The sequence below is a fragment of the Camelina sativa genome, chromosome 16 (assembly GCF_030686135.1).
Source record: "Camelina sativa cultivar CO46 ecotype springtype chromosome 16, ASM3068613v1".
Lineage (NCBI taxonomy): Eukaryota > Viridiplantae > Streptophyta > Magnoliopsida > Brassicales > Brassicaceae > Camelina > Camelina sativa.
Genome location: NC_141895.1, coordinates 2328883 through 2344861, shown reverse-complemented (window position 1 = coordinate 2344861; position 15979 = coordinate 2328883). Strand labels below are relative to the sequence as shown.

At 34.7% G+C, this 15979-nt stretch overlaps 4 protein-coding genes and 2 pseudogenes across 6 annotated transcripts; 2 read left to right on the top strand and 4 right to left on the bottom strand.

Moving 5' to 3' along the window:
- The first annotated feature begins 1941 nt into the window (after positions 1-1941).
- LOC104749436 (uncharacterized) lies at positions 1942-2638 on the top strand. Its single transcript, XM_010471070.2, has one exon. It carries the CDS (start codon positions 2042-2044, stop codon positions 2471-2473), a length of 432 nt encoding a protein of 143 aa, XP_010469372.1. The 5' UTR covers positions 1942-2041; the 3' UTR covers positions 2474-2638.
- A 1379-nt stretch (positions 2639-4017) lies between these two features.
- On the bottom strand, positions 4018-4769 carry LOC104749435 (protein S40-1 pseudogene; annotated as a pseudogene).
- Positions 4770-4949: 180 nt separating this feature from the next.
- On the bottom strand, positions 4950-5151 carry LOC147925043 (uncharacterized). The gene has a single exon (XM_087493464.1). The coding sequence runs from the start codon at positions 5106-5108 to the stop codon at positions 4950-4952; it is 159 nt and encodes a 52-aa protein (XP_087349590.1). The 5' UTR covers positions 5109-5151.
- An 86-nt stretch (positions 5152-5237) lies between these two features.
- Positions 5238-6394, bottom strand: LOC104753267 (uncharacterized). Its single transcript, XM_010475542.2, has one exon. The coding sequence runs from the start codon at positions 6284-6286 to the stop codon at positions 5327-5329; it is 960 nt and encodes a 319-aa protein (XP_010473844.2). The 5' UTR covers positions 6287-6394; the 3' UTR covers positions 5238-5326.
- A 217-nt stretch (positions 6395-6611) lies between these two features.
- On the bottom strand, positions 6612-7358 carry LOC147925042 (uncharacterized; annotated as a pseudogene).
- Positions 7359-11705: 4347 nt separating this feature from the next.
- LOC104749434 (tobamovirus multiplication protein 1) lies at positions 11706-15875 on the top strand. 3 transcript variants are annotated; one of them, XM_010471065.3, is made up of 13 exons: positions 11706-12512; positions 13027-13077; positions 13198-13231; positions 13326-13412; positions 13509-13560; positions 13667-13850; positions 13937-14032; positions 14157-14217; positions 14407-14471; positions 14579-14653; positions 14743-14818; positions 14905-15068; positions 15424-15875. In XM_010471065.3, the coding sequence occupies exons 1-13, from the start codon at positions 12189-12191 to the stop codon at positions 15445-15447; spliced, it is 1293 nt and encodes a 430-aa protein (XP_010469367.2). In that variant the 5' UTR covers positions 11706-12188; the 3' UTR covers positions 15448-15875. The 3 variants fall into 3 exon arrangements, with proteins under 3 accessions (XP_010469367.2, XP_010469368.2, XP_087349124.1); XM_010471066.3 differs by having other exon boundaries at positions 12240-12512; positions 12998-13077; XM_087492998.1 differs by having other exon boundaries at positions 12299-12530; positions 13017-13077; positions 15424-15832.
- The last annotated feature ends 104 nt before the right edge of the window (positions 15876-15979 follow it).

Here is a 15979-nt window from a genome sequence, read left to right as displayed (position 1 = left end):
AACTAGTGGTATTTGTATATGTGACACTAGAGTTAATTTATCTTTGTGAAAGTGAGATTGATTTGCGCACTAAATTGAGTAGAAGTAGAAACGGTAAACGAAACAGAAAAGCCAAGACGACTCTTTGGGGATTGACTTTGGTAGTTCTTAGCCTGTTAGTCTACCAAGCGACATCGCCATCTGATCCCCATCCTTTCAATTTCCATGCGACATCGCTTTTGATGGTCTTAAACAATTATTGTACTGTAGTTTGGACAAATCACATGACATGATTATGGTCTATTGATAAGTATGATGTTAAACATAATCGTAATAACTTTTGTAACATAACAGTCGGAAACTCGGAATAACGGATTTGTTCTGAAATATCTGTTGAAGTGACTCATTAATTTAGAATAGTTATACTATAATATATGTTGTGGAAATGCATGTGATGTGATGATGTCCTCTAAATAGATCGAGGATATTAAACTACACATCAAAAGCATTGCTAATATTATACGTTCATTAATTCCCTACATTTGTATAGCAGTGTACAATACAAATAGCATGAGTTATCATATATATTGTATCATATTAAGAAAGATACATTCCTATCAAAACCCTCAAATTTATGGAGAAGTATACACTCTGTGATGATGGCATAATTCGTTGCAATGAAAATGCCTCTGAAAAAAAATCCAAATTTTAAAAATGGATGAACTAAGTTACACATATTGCCATGTATCTCTTAGTAATTAATAATATTCAGCCTCTAAAACTTAACGTATGTGATTAAATAAATGACGAATACACAACATCCAATATATTATTATTAATAATATTGTCATGAATGTTTTTTTTTTGGTAGAAATATTGTCATGAATGTTACATAGCCGGTTTATATAACGTATTGATTTTTACACGTTTTTTAATCACAACCATACACAAACACTAGAAGATGTCGACCTAAAACCAATTACTAGCTAGTCATATCATTATATATATTCTACAATATGTAAGTTTTATTATATAAAATTAGAGAAAACGTATATCACAACCTGACCAATATTAAGTTATTAACATTGTCTTTCAATTTCAGGTTTCATCTAACAACAACTTGTTCATATCATTCACTGTTTTGTATCCAAACTAAATAAAATCCGTCAATGGAATTGTGGAAATTTTCGTGTTGATTCCTCACATAATTGCTGCATAACTAACCAAATTAGTTATTTAAAATTTATCCATGTAGTATTGGGGATAATTTGAAGGAAACTATACAAAGAAAATTTGAATGGCTATTTGTTTTTCTGTGCACCAAAACACAAAATGGCTATTAAAGATAGTTATTTTCAAAAACTAAAACCAGAAAGTACAACCCTTCAACTACAAATACTGTACTTTTAAATAGACTGTAGTGTAGACTAGTCCGGCCTAAGAAATCCAAAATATATGATGAACACAGATTGAGACCTATGAGACATTGAGACCTATGTTGTCTAGAATCGGCCGAGTAGGACAGACTCGAACCTAGGATGAACACAGATTGACATTTCATCAGGCTGATGCGATGTGTTGTATAAAGTCAACTTTTAACGTGGCATGATCCCTATCGTCCGTTGAGAATCACACCAAGTTACATATGTTAGATTAGATCTATGTGAGATCTTTAAATCTAATCTCATCTTACATAGGCAAGCTACGGTAATATGTGCATTTGGTGTTTTGACTTTTAAGACTTGGCTTCTTGAGGAAATAAAAATGGCCAAAAAAATCTAACATTAAGTAGAGAAGACTTAGACAGCTGAGAGAAAGACAAAGTCTTCACAATCTCTAATTTAGAATCATGGTGTACCACAAACTAAGTGACTCTTTTAACACAACAAAACGTGAAACCCACCTGGGACATACAAACTACAAATGACATGGTTACAAAAGACAAGCCAACACAATCCCAGAGACACATACATTAGCCCAAACCTTTTTGTCTCGGCCTATTTTATTTTTCTTTTAGTTCTCTCTGCTTTTGCTACAGACAGAGCAAAAACTAACCGAAGAGATGCGAGGAGCTGAGTCGTTGGTTACCTTAAACCACAAGATTCTCCGGCCATGTAGGAAACTCCTAATCAGAATCAGCAAGAGCTGTCCTCGACGCCATAACCGGCATTTGAAACTCAAGAAAGCATCTCCTTCTTCTTCAGCTTCTTCAGGGAACAAGGTCACCAAAGTGGTGGCTTTGTTCTTCCTCTCCTTCCATAAAAAGAAGCAGAAGAAAGAGAAGATGAAGCGGCTTAACGAACTCAGGAGCTTCTCGCACGCAGTCAGTGACCAGAAGAAGGTCCCAAACAAAGAATCAAACAAGAAAGTTTTCCCATCAAGACTCACAATGTCATGGCTTGGTCAAGGCAAGGGTAACAACAACAACACACAGGAAGTCCCTCAAGATCACGATGCACGTAGTAGAGACAGCACAAGCGCATTCATTCCTTGATATTTCTATGCTCTATCAAGTCTCAATGTACATTGACATTGAGAGATCCTACACTAAGATATTTTATATTACGCGAGATACTTCTCTAGCAATATCAATCTGTGTGTTTGCATATTGTGGTCATTGAAAAGGTTAAAACAAGATTGATGCATATGATGAATTTTGTAGTAATGGGGTTAATTAAATATAATATTAGAATCATCAACAAAAGGATTGCAATTTCAAGAATCCAAATAATATTGGAAACAGAAAGAAGATAGACATTGAATCTTTATACATCTATCCTAAAAGCACGGACCAAGTTGCTTCATTCCCTAAACCCCCAATCTTAGGCAAATCAATTCACCCATTGGGTTGATACAAAGTTTGGAGTAAGAAGCCAGGTAACTATCCTCCAACCATTTCTTGGCAGCATCTCCATTGTATCAGGACCTAAAAGAACAGAGACAATTAAATAGCAATTAAAAAAATTGAAAAGCTTCTACTCTCACAAGGAACAAGACCATAATAAATTCAAGAAAATTTTATGTTGAAGCTCTAAAGTTATTTAAGTTATAAAGACCCACATTGCGGAAAGAAGAAACTAAAAAAATGAAGAGTAGCAGAGCAAATCTTACTCATTGGAAAAGAAAAATCTGGAACGGTGTTGTAGGAGCAGCTGGAAAGAAGTGAAGCCATGGGCCGTGGTTACACAGTATTAGCGGTAGGAGAAGGACAAGGTTGTTAAACCCTAAGAGAGAGAGAGAGTTAACTTAAGAGTGTCTTTAAGTAAAGTAATGATCTTTGTTGAACGCGTGCTTACAGTTCTGTGCATAGAGCACAATTACCAATGTATGTGAGACAGAGACAGAGACAGAGAGAGACTTTTGTGTTTTGGTTTCGAATTCGAAGATCCCCTCTTTTGTTCTTCTGAGAAAAACAATATGGGTTCCTTAGTGGGCTTAGCTATCTCTTACTGGGCCTTATTAAAAAACCTTGAAGAAAAAGGTAATGTCTCCTTGTGACCATAATAATGACGTTAACTAAAAAGGTCCAAATCAAACTAGGGTTTCCCGTAATGTGTTTAAATAAATTACCTGTTGTAGACTTCTAGTAATACAAATATTAAGATAGTTAGTAATTTTTGTATTTTAGTGAATAACTACTAGTGTAAATTAGATTATAAATTTTTGATAAAGTTAACAGATATGTTGTACATTTCTCACCTTGATTTGATAGATGTCACAGGCAACAAATTCTGCTCTATCTGTCTCTCACAAAGTCACAATCAATGACAAGTTGACAACAGAACAGCTGTTTTATGGTTCGGCTAGCTTTTGTCCACATTTGCACTACGATTAAATCCAACTCAAAATATTTTCAATCACATTTTCATAATTCCAACCAAGTACAAAATAAACACTTGCAAGCATTGCATTATAAAATCCTAACACATTAGCAATTATTGTTATTTTTCTCAAAATTAACCACAAATTTCTTATGTTTTCCTATTACAATTTAGGGAAAATTTAAAGAATATGAAAAAAATAGGAACGAAGGGGATAAATAAATCTTTGTTTCACATTTTCCCCACCTTTACTTAAAATAAAACCAACACGGGAAAACTGGAATTATTCCGTAATATAGTATGCAAAAAAAAAAAAAAAAAAAATCGAGAAAAGATGATAGAAAATGGCAAACCGGTAACGATTCAAGCCTCCAAAAAACCGGTTAACCTAAGAACCGAATTACGAACCCGGCTCAGATCTCTTCCCTTAAGAGTCCTTCCATTACCTGAACAAACGGAAAACGCCATTTGTCCTCCTCCTTGGATCCTCCGTCCGACCATAATATGCGGCGGCACTATCTCTTCTCCATCGTCAAAATGTTCCTCCTCTTTCTCAACGTACCTACGAAACATGTTCTCCGGAATATTCACCGGGAGAGAGCTCGATAAGGCCTTGTCCTCCGTCGTCTTCTTCTTGATACGTCTTGTCTTAGCTTGTTCCACTGATCTCCATAGGAACCGAACAGAAGATTCTTGTTTTCTTCATCTAGTTGGTGAACAGAGCTGAAACCATTGGAGAATAGTACCTCAGATTCATCGTACTCCTCCGCCATTTGAGGAGGTTTTTGTTGGTAATGTTATATTGGATAAATATCTCGATATTATGTAGGTTTTGGATAGAAGAGACTCGAAATGATCTTAGTCCTCTATACATAAAATGGTAGGGTTTTATATTGTGTATAGGGAAGAGAAGAAGAAGGAAACGTAGAGAGTCACAAGAAGAAGAATTTAAGAGTTTGCTTTTGGGGTTTTGTGTTGTGTGTTTTATTGAGATCAGATGAGGTCATGCAGAAACTTATTTAACATGGGGCACAAAATAATTAATAAAATAATTAATTAAAATATAATAATAATATTATTATTAAAAAATCCAAAACAAAAAAAATAAAATATTAAAAAATTGTCATAACAAAAACATACGAAGAAGTCCTACAAAACTATTCTACGATCTTCCATATCTTGAAATCTTTTTATTACTACCTCATTTGTCACTTTATCTAAGTGCTCTTTTTCAATAAAACAAACCATACAATCATTTAAAAACTGATCACCCATTCGGTTTCGCAAGGTAGTCTTCACAATTTTCATCGCAGAAAAGCATCTCTCGACTGTAGCAGTGGCAACAAGTAAAGTCAAAACCAACTTCAAAAGTCGATAAACAAGAGGATGCGAAAGATGTTTTTTTTGTGTCCATCATTACACGTGCAAGATCTCCAAGACTCTCCAAATTAGCAAACCTTTTATCTTCACGGATATTATCAATGTAAATACCAAGTTGATGCTCAAGAGATATCCGCTCCACAGAACTAAAAATCTTCTGGATAAAACTCAGATAACCTCACAAGTTTCGACTGGTCAAACTCGTGGAAGGAACCAAAAGGGCTCAAAGACGCAGTGCAACTAAGCAATTCAGTGTTTACCTCGTCAAAACGATCATTAAACTCTTGAATTTGCATATCCAATACAGTGTAAAGACATTCCACCTGATAATGATGCAAGTTTGTCATGTTGGTTCTCCGTCTTGGCTTCTTTGGATCAACAAATTCTTCTTCCATGATGATCAACTCAGTGTTATGACTCTCACAAAAAGAATTAACTTTTTCAACCAAAGAATCCCATCCATTATCCCTGAGATTGTACAATTGTTGTTTGGTAGATTTCACCAGAGACATAGCATTCAAAATGTCTTGATCTTTCCTTTGCAGAGCCACCGATAGAGTATTTGTGATCCCGAGAAGAAGTAACATCAACTGTAAGTAAAACACAAAATCAAAGGTGTGCAAATATTTGATGAGACCATTAGCTTGCCTTCTTTTGACACCATCACTCCCTTCGCTCTGGACATACTCCAATACTTTCACAATAGAAGGGAATAAATCAACTAATCGTACTAAGGTATTGTAGTGAGAACCCCATCGAGTATTACCAGGGCTTTGAAATGAAAGCTCCTGATTCAGTCCCTTTCCTGTCTTAATTTCACCTTGACTAATTCCTTCTTCGATGATCCTTCGTTGGTCTTCTCGAACCATATCTTTCCTCTTACAAGATGCTCCAACCACATTTAGCAAAACCGAAATCATATCAAAAAAATCACCAACTTCAAAATGTTTTTTAGCAACTGCCACGACGACCAATTGAAGCTGGTGAGCAAAACAGTGTACATAATATGCAGTACTATTTTCTCTTAAAATCAAAGATCTCAACCCATTAAACTCACCTTTCATGTTACTTGCTCCATCGTAACCTTGTCCCCTTAATTTTTTCATACTCAACCCCCGCTTTGCAAACAATGAATCAACAGCACATTTCAGAGTTCCAGAAGATGTATCTTGAACATGAATAAGACCAATAAATCTTTCTTTTACTATCCCATCTTTATCAACGAAGCGAAAAACCACTGCCACTTGCTCATTAGTAGAAACATCTGCAGACTCATCCACCAACAAGCAAAATACATCGTGATTAACTTCTTGAATAATAGATTCAATAACTTCCTCTGCAAAGCAATGCACTAGATCAGTCTGAATTTTGTGAGACACCATCTGATTATTTTTGGGAGCTCATTTTGATCTGCAGTATATTCCACAAGCTCTATGGAATAGAGCAATGCACTAGATCAGTCTGAATTTTGTGAGACACCAACACAACCTTCCTTACAAGCTCATTTTGATCTGCAGTATATTCCACAAGCTCTATGAATTTTCCCCTATTAGCTGATTCTACTGACTCATCATGACCTCAAAAAGGTAATCCTTGCCGTAATAAATATCTACAAACATCAATTGAAGCATTCAATCTGATTCTGTATTCATTTTTTGCAGCATCATCATGCTTATAAAAAGCATGAACAATTGATTGACCTTGTCTCATCAAATTATCAGCCATTTTCAATGCATTATTGTGAAAACTATTCACTTCTCCCACATGAACACTCAATCTCTTTGGATTTTTCCATGTATCAAATCCCCTTGTTACAAATTCATCACTTCCACCTTTATTTTCTGTGTAATCTCTAAACAAGTAGCAAACCAAACAAAAAGCCTTGTCTGTCTTCACACTATATTCCAGCCAATCACCATAAAGATCAAACCAAATTGGATTGAATCGTCTCAATTTATCTCCGGTTAGTGTTCTAGGAAATTTGTGACCACGAGGTTGATAAGGACCCTTAACTAAATATTTGCGTCTTACCTCATCTCTTTGGTTAGGGTGATATTCCACAATTCGTTTCCTATCTGCAGGGTCTACGGGTAAATTCTCCAAATCATCATGAGAATGAGATGTACTTGTTGGTTTTTTTGGAAAATATTTTTCCATAGATCACCTAATAAAAAACATAGCATGAATTCATCAATATATATTTAAAGCAATTGAATGAGACTATCAATTTATCTAGAATAAGAAGAAAATCAATAGACAAGTTTATATGCTATAACACGTAAATAGAATTTTGTCCAACGACAAGTTTTGCATCAATTACTTACTGTTGTTTATATGCTGTTTGATAAAAAATAACCGAAGACAAAAATAATACTGGAACCAATCAAAAATAGAAGCAGAAGACTTTTCTCTCTCTATGGTGCAGTTGTATTGCTGTCGATGAACTCATAAAAACTAGGTATAAATCCCAATCAAAAAAAGTTTATAGACTTTAAGTTTTAGACTTTTAGTTAGTTGGGCTTGAATCATTAGCAGTTTTAAAATAGTTGGGCTTAACCTGTATTATAGAAAGGGCTTCCGTTAGACTTAGCATGTGGCACAATAATTAAGTGCTATTATTTTCTGAACTATGATAACTAAATCCCATGTAATTTTTTTTTGTTTTTTAGGATTTAGCATGTGGCACGTGTCACACATACTAAAGCGTACATCCGCCCCTGTGCATATCATGATCATGGATTCATCGCATTGAGTGCGGACCCCGCTTTCTTTCTATATCTGTACACTTTTGCACTTTGATTATTAATTCATTAAATTAAAAAAAAAAAGTTTATAAAGCAAAATACTTTATGATATGTGTTGGAGTTCTCTTATCCTTTTATGTGTCTGTGATAATATTGCAGACTGGGGAGCCCGATTGGATCGTCCCTTTTCTTTTTCTGTCACTGTACAATTATTCTAATTTTGTGAATGTTCAAAAATCGATTATATGTTAATATATACTGTATGTTATAGCTTATAGGACCAGCAAGAAATATCAAGAACCAAATCGACGTTTTTATTAGTCCCTGTTTAAAGAAATTATATGACTCTTAAATCGACGTTTATCTTATTTTCGTTGTTGACTTGTTGTAAGAAAAAATGATGAATTTTTTGAATCAAGTCATTAGTTTGTAGTTTGTACTGATTTAAGTTCAAATCAACGATTGATTTTTTTTTTCAAATGACATGAAAACACGTGAATTTGTCATATTTCGTAACTTGTGTCTCATGACTTTTTCTCATCCATTGTATACAAATAATGTTATGCTCCTCTTTTTTTTTTTGAAAAATATTTTATTATATAAATAAGTAAATTCAGTGAATACAGCGAAAATACTCTGTATGATCGTGGTAATATTGCGGACTTTCAGTCTTACCAGAACCTGATCAAGATTCAAGAATCAAGAATCAAGAGCCTGATTTTTCGATTTTGCAAAAACATACTAACACTGGAAACTTGACTGGACCAAGACAGACTTGTCAAATAATGTATGCTACTTTTGCTTTCTATGTGACAAGTAACTGCAGTTTGGCACACAAAACTACATGGTCGAGGAAACAACAGTTTATAAAGAAAACCAAATTACCATGCAATACATAAGTATTATAAAAACAAAACACTAAAATCTATTTTATAAAGAAAAACAACAGTTTGTTATATAGTCGATCGTGATTTGAAATTGTGGATAGAAGAAAACAAGTATGTAATCATCTAGTTACTTTTGCTCTCTTTCACAATTTTAATACTATGTGATAAGTTGGAATCTTCTACACTAATTAAAATACTGATAACTTGGTTAAATTTCTAAGTAAGCTAAAATATGGGGAAGTTGGGAAAACAACACATTTTGTGTGTTTTACTGGAAAGGGAATCTAAACGTCTGCGTGTACAGACGCATCAGGGCTCCGTTGCTTTCGGCCCACGCATACTCTTTTTAATATTTTTGGTATTGTATTTTAACGTTAGTGGGTACTAGAATCTAAATCCATTTATTAAACATTAAAACAAAAATAACATTTAGTTCTATAATCCCATGAACTCATTTCTGATGATTCAATTTTGTCTTTTTATACCTTTTTCAACGAGAAAATATAATCTAGTTTTTTTTAATATTAATTATATTCAAAAAAAAAATATCGCATCATATAGTAAAACAATATTTTAGCTGGAAAAAAACTGTCTATAAATCAGAACCGAGAGGAAAGCCAGGCTTGTAAGCCATGTTCATAGCGCCTGTCACAGTGTCACCCATGAGGAGAAGAGACAAGAATGATCCCTCATTTGTCTATCCACCAGTGTAATTATCCTTGTTGCTGCATTCGGTAGGTGTTTATGGTGTCTGGAATTTTTTTTCACGCCAAATGTTGTAGGTTGCTGTTTGGAAGAGATAGTGGACCATGAATGTATCTAGGTGATCTCGCCATTCGCCACTAATCAAGAGTAATAGTGTTTGCCAATTCGTTGAAAACTTGTCGTTAAAGATGATTCTCGTTGTGGTGCCCTAAATCTTTGTTCCAAAGTTGGAGGAGAAGAAAAGGTGGTCTCTGTATCCAGAGCATTGTCGCATAGCACAGATATCCCTGAAGCACCAATGTTCCAGTGGAGCATTTGATCACCTGGTAATGATCTCTTTTTATTAAAATAGAAGAGGTTCAAATTGTTGACGAAAAAACATGAATGAAGTTCAAAAAATGAATTTTCACAATTTATGAAGCCTTAAACGAAGTACAATTTATACCAAAATATATAGTAAGACACTGAAATTGAATTATGCGTATATATTTTTAAAAAGGTTATCCGTGTACTTGTGTGTTTGTTGGTGTTGTAAAGACGCATCAGGCTAGGGAACGAATCCGTTGCTTACAATTTGGTTTAATTCAACACGTACGTAAGTACACATGGAAATATAGATAAGTAAGACACTAAGGCTAATTTATATATTTAGTTTCGCAAATAATTGGCTTCGGCCATTGAATTTCGTGTGTTTAAGCAACGTACGTATGCTTGGATAATATCCAATAGCATCAACTTCAAGTGTTAGTGTACCAATTCCAAATTTCATCCGATCCCAATCAAATGCTAGGCGGATGCTAGATATATTGTACCTTGCATATATTATTGAAATTAAAAAGTAGTTTCGTTTTCTGCATTTGGCAAATAATATTAAGAGATAATTAGTTAAGTTATTTGATTGTGTGTTGCTGCGGAAAGATTTGCCTATCAAGTTTATAGTTGTCAGCGATTTGCGAAGACTTATACGAAGCAACTACAGGTCTCGTTTTTATAATCACATTACAAATTTACAATATGATGGAGGAAAGACTAGTCACGTACGAAAGTGTAATTATATCTAACAAAAAAAAGTCACGTTTAAACTCATGTATACAATTACAAATTGATTATATAATGCATACTTTATCCATTAATTGGTCTCTCCTCTATACAGCTACTTGTATAAAATAATTGAATAATGGAGGACTTCCTCGTTTCACATGGTGGGCATTTCAGATTTGGTTTTATGTTAACCCATATTCGATTCAGTACCCTGGTTTAGAAAAGCGAAACCAATGAACAATGATACAATGTTTTATTATGGGTTTCTGATATTGGTTAAATTTGGTTTAGTCTAGTTGGAGAGTTGGAGTGGCGCAAACTCCAATCAGAATTCGGTTTGTTTTCACCGTTGGTCTAACCAAACCAAGAATGCCCACGATTATACAACAATTTAAATTTAAAGCTGACTTTACTTTCATTTTAAGACATTGTTTGCTCATTTTGATCGACGCTAGCGCAGATAGAGAGTTATAGAGAAGGAGAGAAAAAGAGAGATAGATGGAGTTTGCAAATACGAAATGGGTGGCTGCGGCAGCGAGTATATGGATACAAAGCTTTACCGGAGCAATCTACACCTTTGGAATCTATTCCTCTCTTCTCAAAACATCTCAATCTTAATTATGACCAGTCTACCCTTGACACCGTCTCCGTTTGCAAAGACATCGGAGCAAACGTAGGCATCCTCTCCGGACTCTTCTACACCGCGGTTGCAAGCAGCAAAAGCGGTAGTGGTCGCTTCTTTGGTGGACCAAGGTTGGTTATATTCGTGGGGGTAGCTGGTGCAATGGTTTGTGGGATACGGATGGCTGCGTCAGGAGTGATCGAAAAGCCTCCGGTGGCTATGATGTGTTTGTTCATGTTCTTCTCCGGCCACTGTCAGACTTTCTTTAATACGGCTATTGTGGTCATGGTCTAAGTATATATCTAAATAAAATTAGAAATAGTAGTAGGTATATAAAAATGATGATGTCTACGACTGGTGTTATCTAGTGAAAATCAGTTTTGATGTACGCTTGTAGACCAAAAGTTAAGATAAATCGGTAGATTAATTACAAATTAATATGTATACTTCCTATTATATATGTACGTACATATTTCTCATCACAAACATATATATATGAATCATAGACTATGATAATATATATGTTTTTTTTTTTTTTTGAAAACAAAAGATTAGCTCATAGGAGCCAATAATAATATATATGTCGGTATCTGTAATTAACTAATTCAGTTAAATAGAAAATAAAAATACGAGGAATTAATTATAATTTTAAGTTTTTAATCACAAATACAGGGGTCCATATAGCTTTCAGAATTAAAAGTTTCCACTGAGTAGAATTAATGTTTATTTGAAAAGGGAAACTATAGATTTTAGTTATGTTTATTTCCAGAAAATTAAATTGAACGACAATTTTTTTAGTTAAACGACGATATTGTATCAAAAATTTAATATTTAACGTATACACTTTTTACAATTGACACTTGTAGACTGTAGTAATTAATTTATTTAAACCAGAAAAAAAAATACTTTATTTCGGGGAGTAAAAAAATTAGCTAGTATCTAAAGTGTGCCGTACCACTCGTAGCAATCAAAATTAATACTTTTTTTTTTTTGGTGCTGTCCAGAAAATATGTTAGATAAAAAATTAACTTTATATATATTTTTTTATTTTTCTCAGACCAGACCCAACCCATCTCCTACAACCATCTGTCTCGGTGGGTGTTCTTTGATCCTCTCTCTCTCTCCCACAAACCTAAAAATCTCGGGCATTCGATCTCAAGGGGGTAAGGGATCGAGAGAGAAGAGAAGATTCATTCGATTCGTGATGACGATCGTAGCTACGCTTTTCGAATCAACCAAGCATAATAATAAATGCTATGCTCCAAGCTTCATCGCTTTCAATCTCTGTCTCGCTTTTATCGATGCCGCACTTGCTTTCATTGCATTCCTTCAGGTTTCTGATTTCTTCTTAGGTTTCGTTTTCTCTTTGAACAGTTTTTTTTTTTAAATTTCTGAATGCTAGATTGTGTGTCTGTTAAGACATTGTGCTGTGAATTTCGTCTTTTTTTTTAAGATTCGATTAGATTTGATTTGAGACTTTTATTGGTTCTTGGTGTTGAATTTGATGAGTTGGTTGTTTTTAGTCTTATAGAAAGCTGTGTGTGGTTGACTATTGAGTTTTAGGTCAACTCTATGAATAACTTACAGAGCTCAAGTGTGTTGTTTGTGTACAATGAGACATTTGATTCAAGGAATCCGAGATATGATTTTAGTATTAGAAAGTACTGTAGAATCTTTTCTTTTCAAAAGTGTTAAACGAGTGTAGATTAAGTTTATTTTGGTGGCTCTCCTATGTAGTTTTAGACATTGAAATACTTGAGAAAAAAAAAAAAAAAGTCTTATTCTCTTCTTCTGTTTTCGTTGGGTTGGGCTTATAAGATTTTATCTTGTCTGCCTCCTGCTTTCAGTTATCTCGATTTCACAGGCGGAATAAACAAGTTGGATGGACACGGCAAAAAGTATTTCTTCTTCTCAGCTTTCTGTTTCTTATCAATCCAAGTTTAGGTTCTATGTTTGTTTTTTTATTTATTCTAATTTTCATGGTGTGTATCTGACATATCCATCAATGTAAATTACAGGTGCTTCATCTTATGATTGGCTCTTCAAACACAGGTAAATCCTCTGAGGCATTTGTTATTTAGGAACATAGATTACTTGGGGAAAGTTGTAGCTCATGAGTAAGGTCACAACTCTTATCCATGGGCAGGTTCTGTCATTTATTTCGTGGCTGCGATTGTAGCGACTTGCACAAGGTGGCATCATTGGTCCAACGCATTAGGTTTTCTACTTATGGGTAAAACTTCCATTCCCTAGACTAGTTAAGGTTTGTTTATGTTTCTTAGTTACTTCTATAGGTTTGTCCCTGATGAATTGAATTGTACTATTGCAGCCTTTCCCAAAATTCTGTTTCTGGCAACTTTTCTTCTGCTTCTCTCTTTCTGGTACGTATGTTCTCTCAATACTCTGATTCTATTGTGTAGTAGTATCTCATTATTTTATCTGAATAATGATCTGAGATAAGACAATGATGCTTCTTAATGTTTATAGGGTAGATGTTTGCCATCAGGGAAATGGAGAGGAGGATGATGATGATGATGAAGAAAATAGCATCCAGCAAGTTTTACTTGAAAAAAGCAAGAGCAAGCCAGGTTCTTCGAATGCAAGTGATCGTAGAAAGTGTTGCTCTTTTCATGGCATTCATGTTGGCACCCGGCAGAAGTTTGTTGTTGCGGTAAAGGATACTTCCGGTTTATGCATGAACCATTAGCCATTTCATTTCTGTGCTCTTTACAAATTTTTTTTTATCTTTTTTGCTAGGCGGTTGTTCTTGTGTTCATCTTAATGATATCATTTGCAATACTTATCTGGATTGCTTCCGGAAAGAATCCTATCAATGCTTCAGTGTTGGCTCAGGTTTGTGGTATTTCTCTACACAGTGATATTCCCTCTTTATCATAAAAGTTCTTTTCCTCGTGAAATAGAAGAGACTCTGGTTATTACTTTTTCTGGTGTTCTGACAAATTCACTTGTGGTGTAGGTGTATGTTGATATTTTTGCTGCAATAATCATAATTACGGGAGGAGGAATATGCTTCTATGGTAAGTAATTGCATCAGTTCTTTTCTGGTTTCAGCTATTCGAATTTTTCTTGTAGCATTTCGTTAAGATGCTTTGGTCATTGGTCAACAGGCTTATTGCTATGATCTTTTATTCAATTGATTTTTCCATAATGAGACCATTAAACTTGACCAAGCAGCCTTAATACAAAATCTTTTATGTACTTTTTAGGCCTGCGTCTGCTCTTTAATCTAAGGAAGGTGCGGTCTGAACAGGTTTTATCGGAGATGCGAAAGGTACCTAATGATTCTTATTGGCTCATGAAGTTTTTTTTTTTTTTTTTATTTCCTTGCACTTTTGAGTCAAATCCTTATACTGAAAGTGCATTTTAACCATTTTTTAGGTATCGGGTTTAGCAGGCGTTTCAGTTGTTTGCTTCACCGTTAGCTCTTTAATCGCTCTTTTCACACACATTCCGGTAAAACATGATTTCCCAAAGTATATTTGTAATCCGAAACCTAACCTTCCTCGATATGCTTAACCAAAATATATTTTGACTGATCTCAGCTCTTCTATCATTGGAACCCAAGCAAATTACACGGCATCAAAGCATTGGTTCTTCTGATCATATACTATTTTATAGGTGAAAGATTTTTTTTCTTTCAGTTGTGGTCCTAAAGACCTCAAATGTAGTATATTATTATTACTGATAAGAAGGCTTTTTGACAGGTTCCACAGTACCATTGGCTTTCGTTCTATGGGTTTTGCGGGAGTTACCTCCTCAAAACATGGTGAGTAGACAAGAAGAACCTAGAAGAATTACTTATGTCAACTATGAAACTGCAAGGCAGCCTCCCCAGCACTGGGCCTCAACAACAGTGTCGAAAAATCAGGTACACAAGTCTCTTGTTAATCATCCACATTAGGAAGTCATTAGCGTCATATATATATATATATTAGGGGTGGGAACATAAACCGCAATATTTATCTATAGCTAACTAACTCTTTTAAGCTAACAACAACTGAAACCGATTGCTTACGCATTGTTGAGAGCATTTAAGAAAGATTTGGAAAAAAACCGTGGTCTGAAAGTGAATACATAGTTGAAACACTTAAAGGAAAAACCTCAAGTTAGATAGTGACGATGAGGTTGTTTAGGAGTAGATCTACTTGTCGAGCATAATAAATTGTTTAGGGAGGTCACTTAACATGTTTTTTATGGTTGGGGACATACACACAATGGTGTAGGTTTCTAAGGCAAGTCCTATATGAAGCAGAGAAATCATTATATTATTAAGTTGTTGGCCAGAAGCGAAAATCCGCCAATTCTCTTCTCTAGTCACCGGGGAAAAAGCTGCGGAGTGGTTCGTAGTCACAGGAATGTGGTGGTGTGTTGTGCTGAAGTGAATGAAAGTGGGAAACAAGCTCGTGTTCTTTCTTCTCTCTGTGTCGCCTTGGAAGGATAAAAAAAAAAAAAAAGTGTTCATAAGATAGAAATGGAAGCTATGTAAATATAAAGAATTTTTTTGATTGCAGTTTTCTAGTTCTAGGTGCATCTATCATATGTGTTGAGAGAGTTCTTCTTCATCAGACAGACTTGTGGGATATAAAATGTGTTCTCACTTCTCAGGAAGATATCAATGTCTTCCTTCCTAAACAGCGTCGTTTAACTGCATTCTTATTATAATTGTTTACAAAAACGGCGTCGCATCCTTCTTACTTCTGAATATCATCATCAGCGTTGAGATCAATTGCTGTTCAAACATCAAACGACGCGTATTGAGAAATCGTCGATCGCACTAAT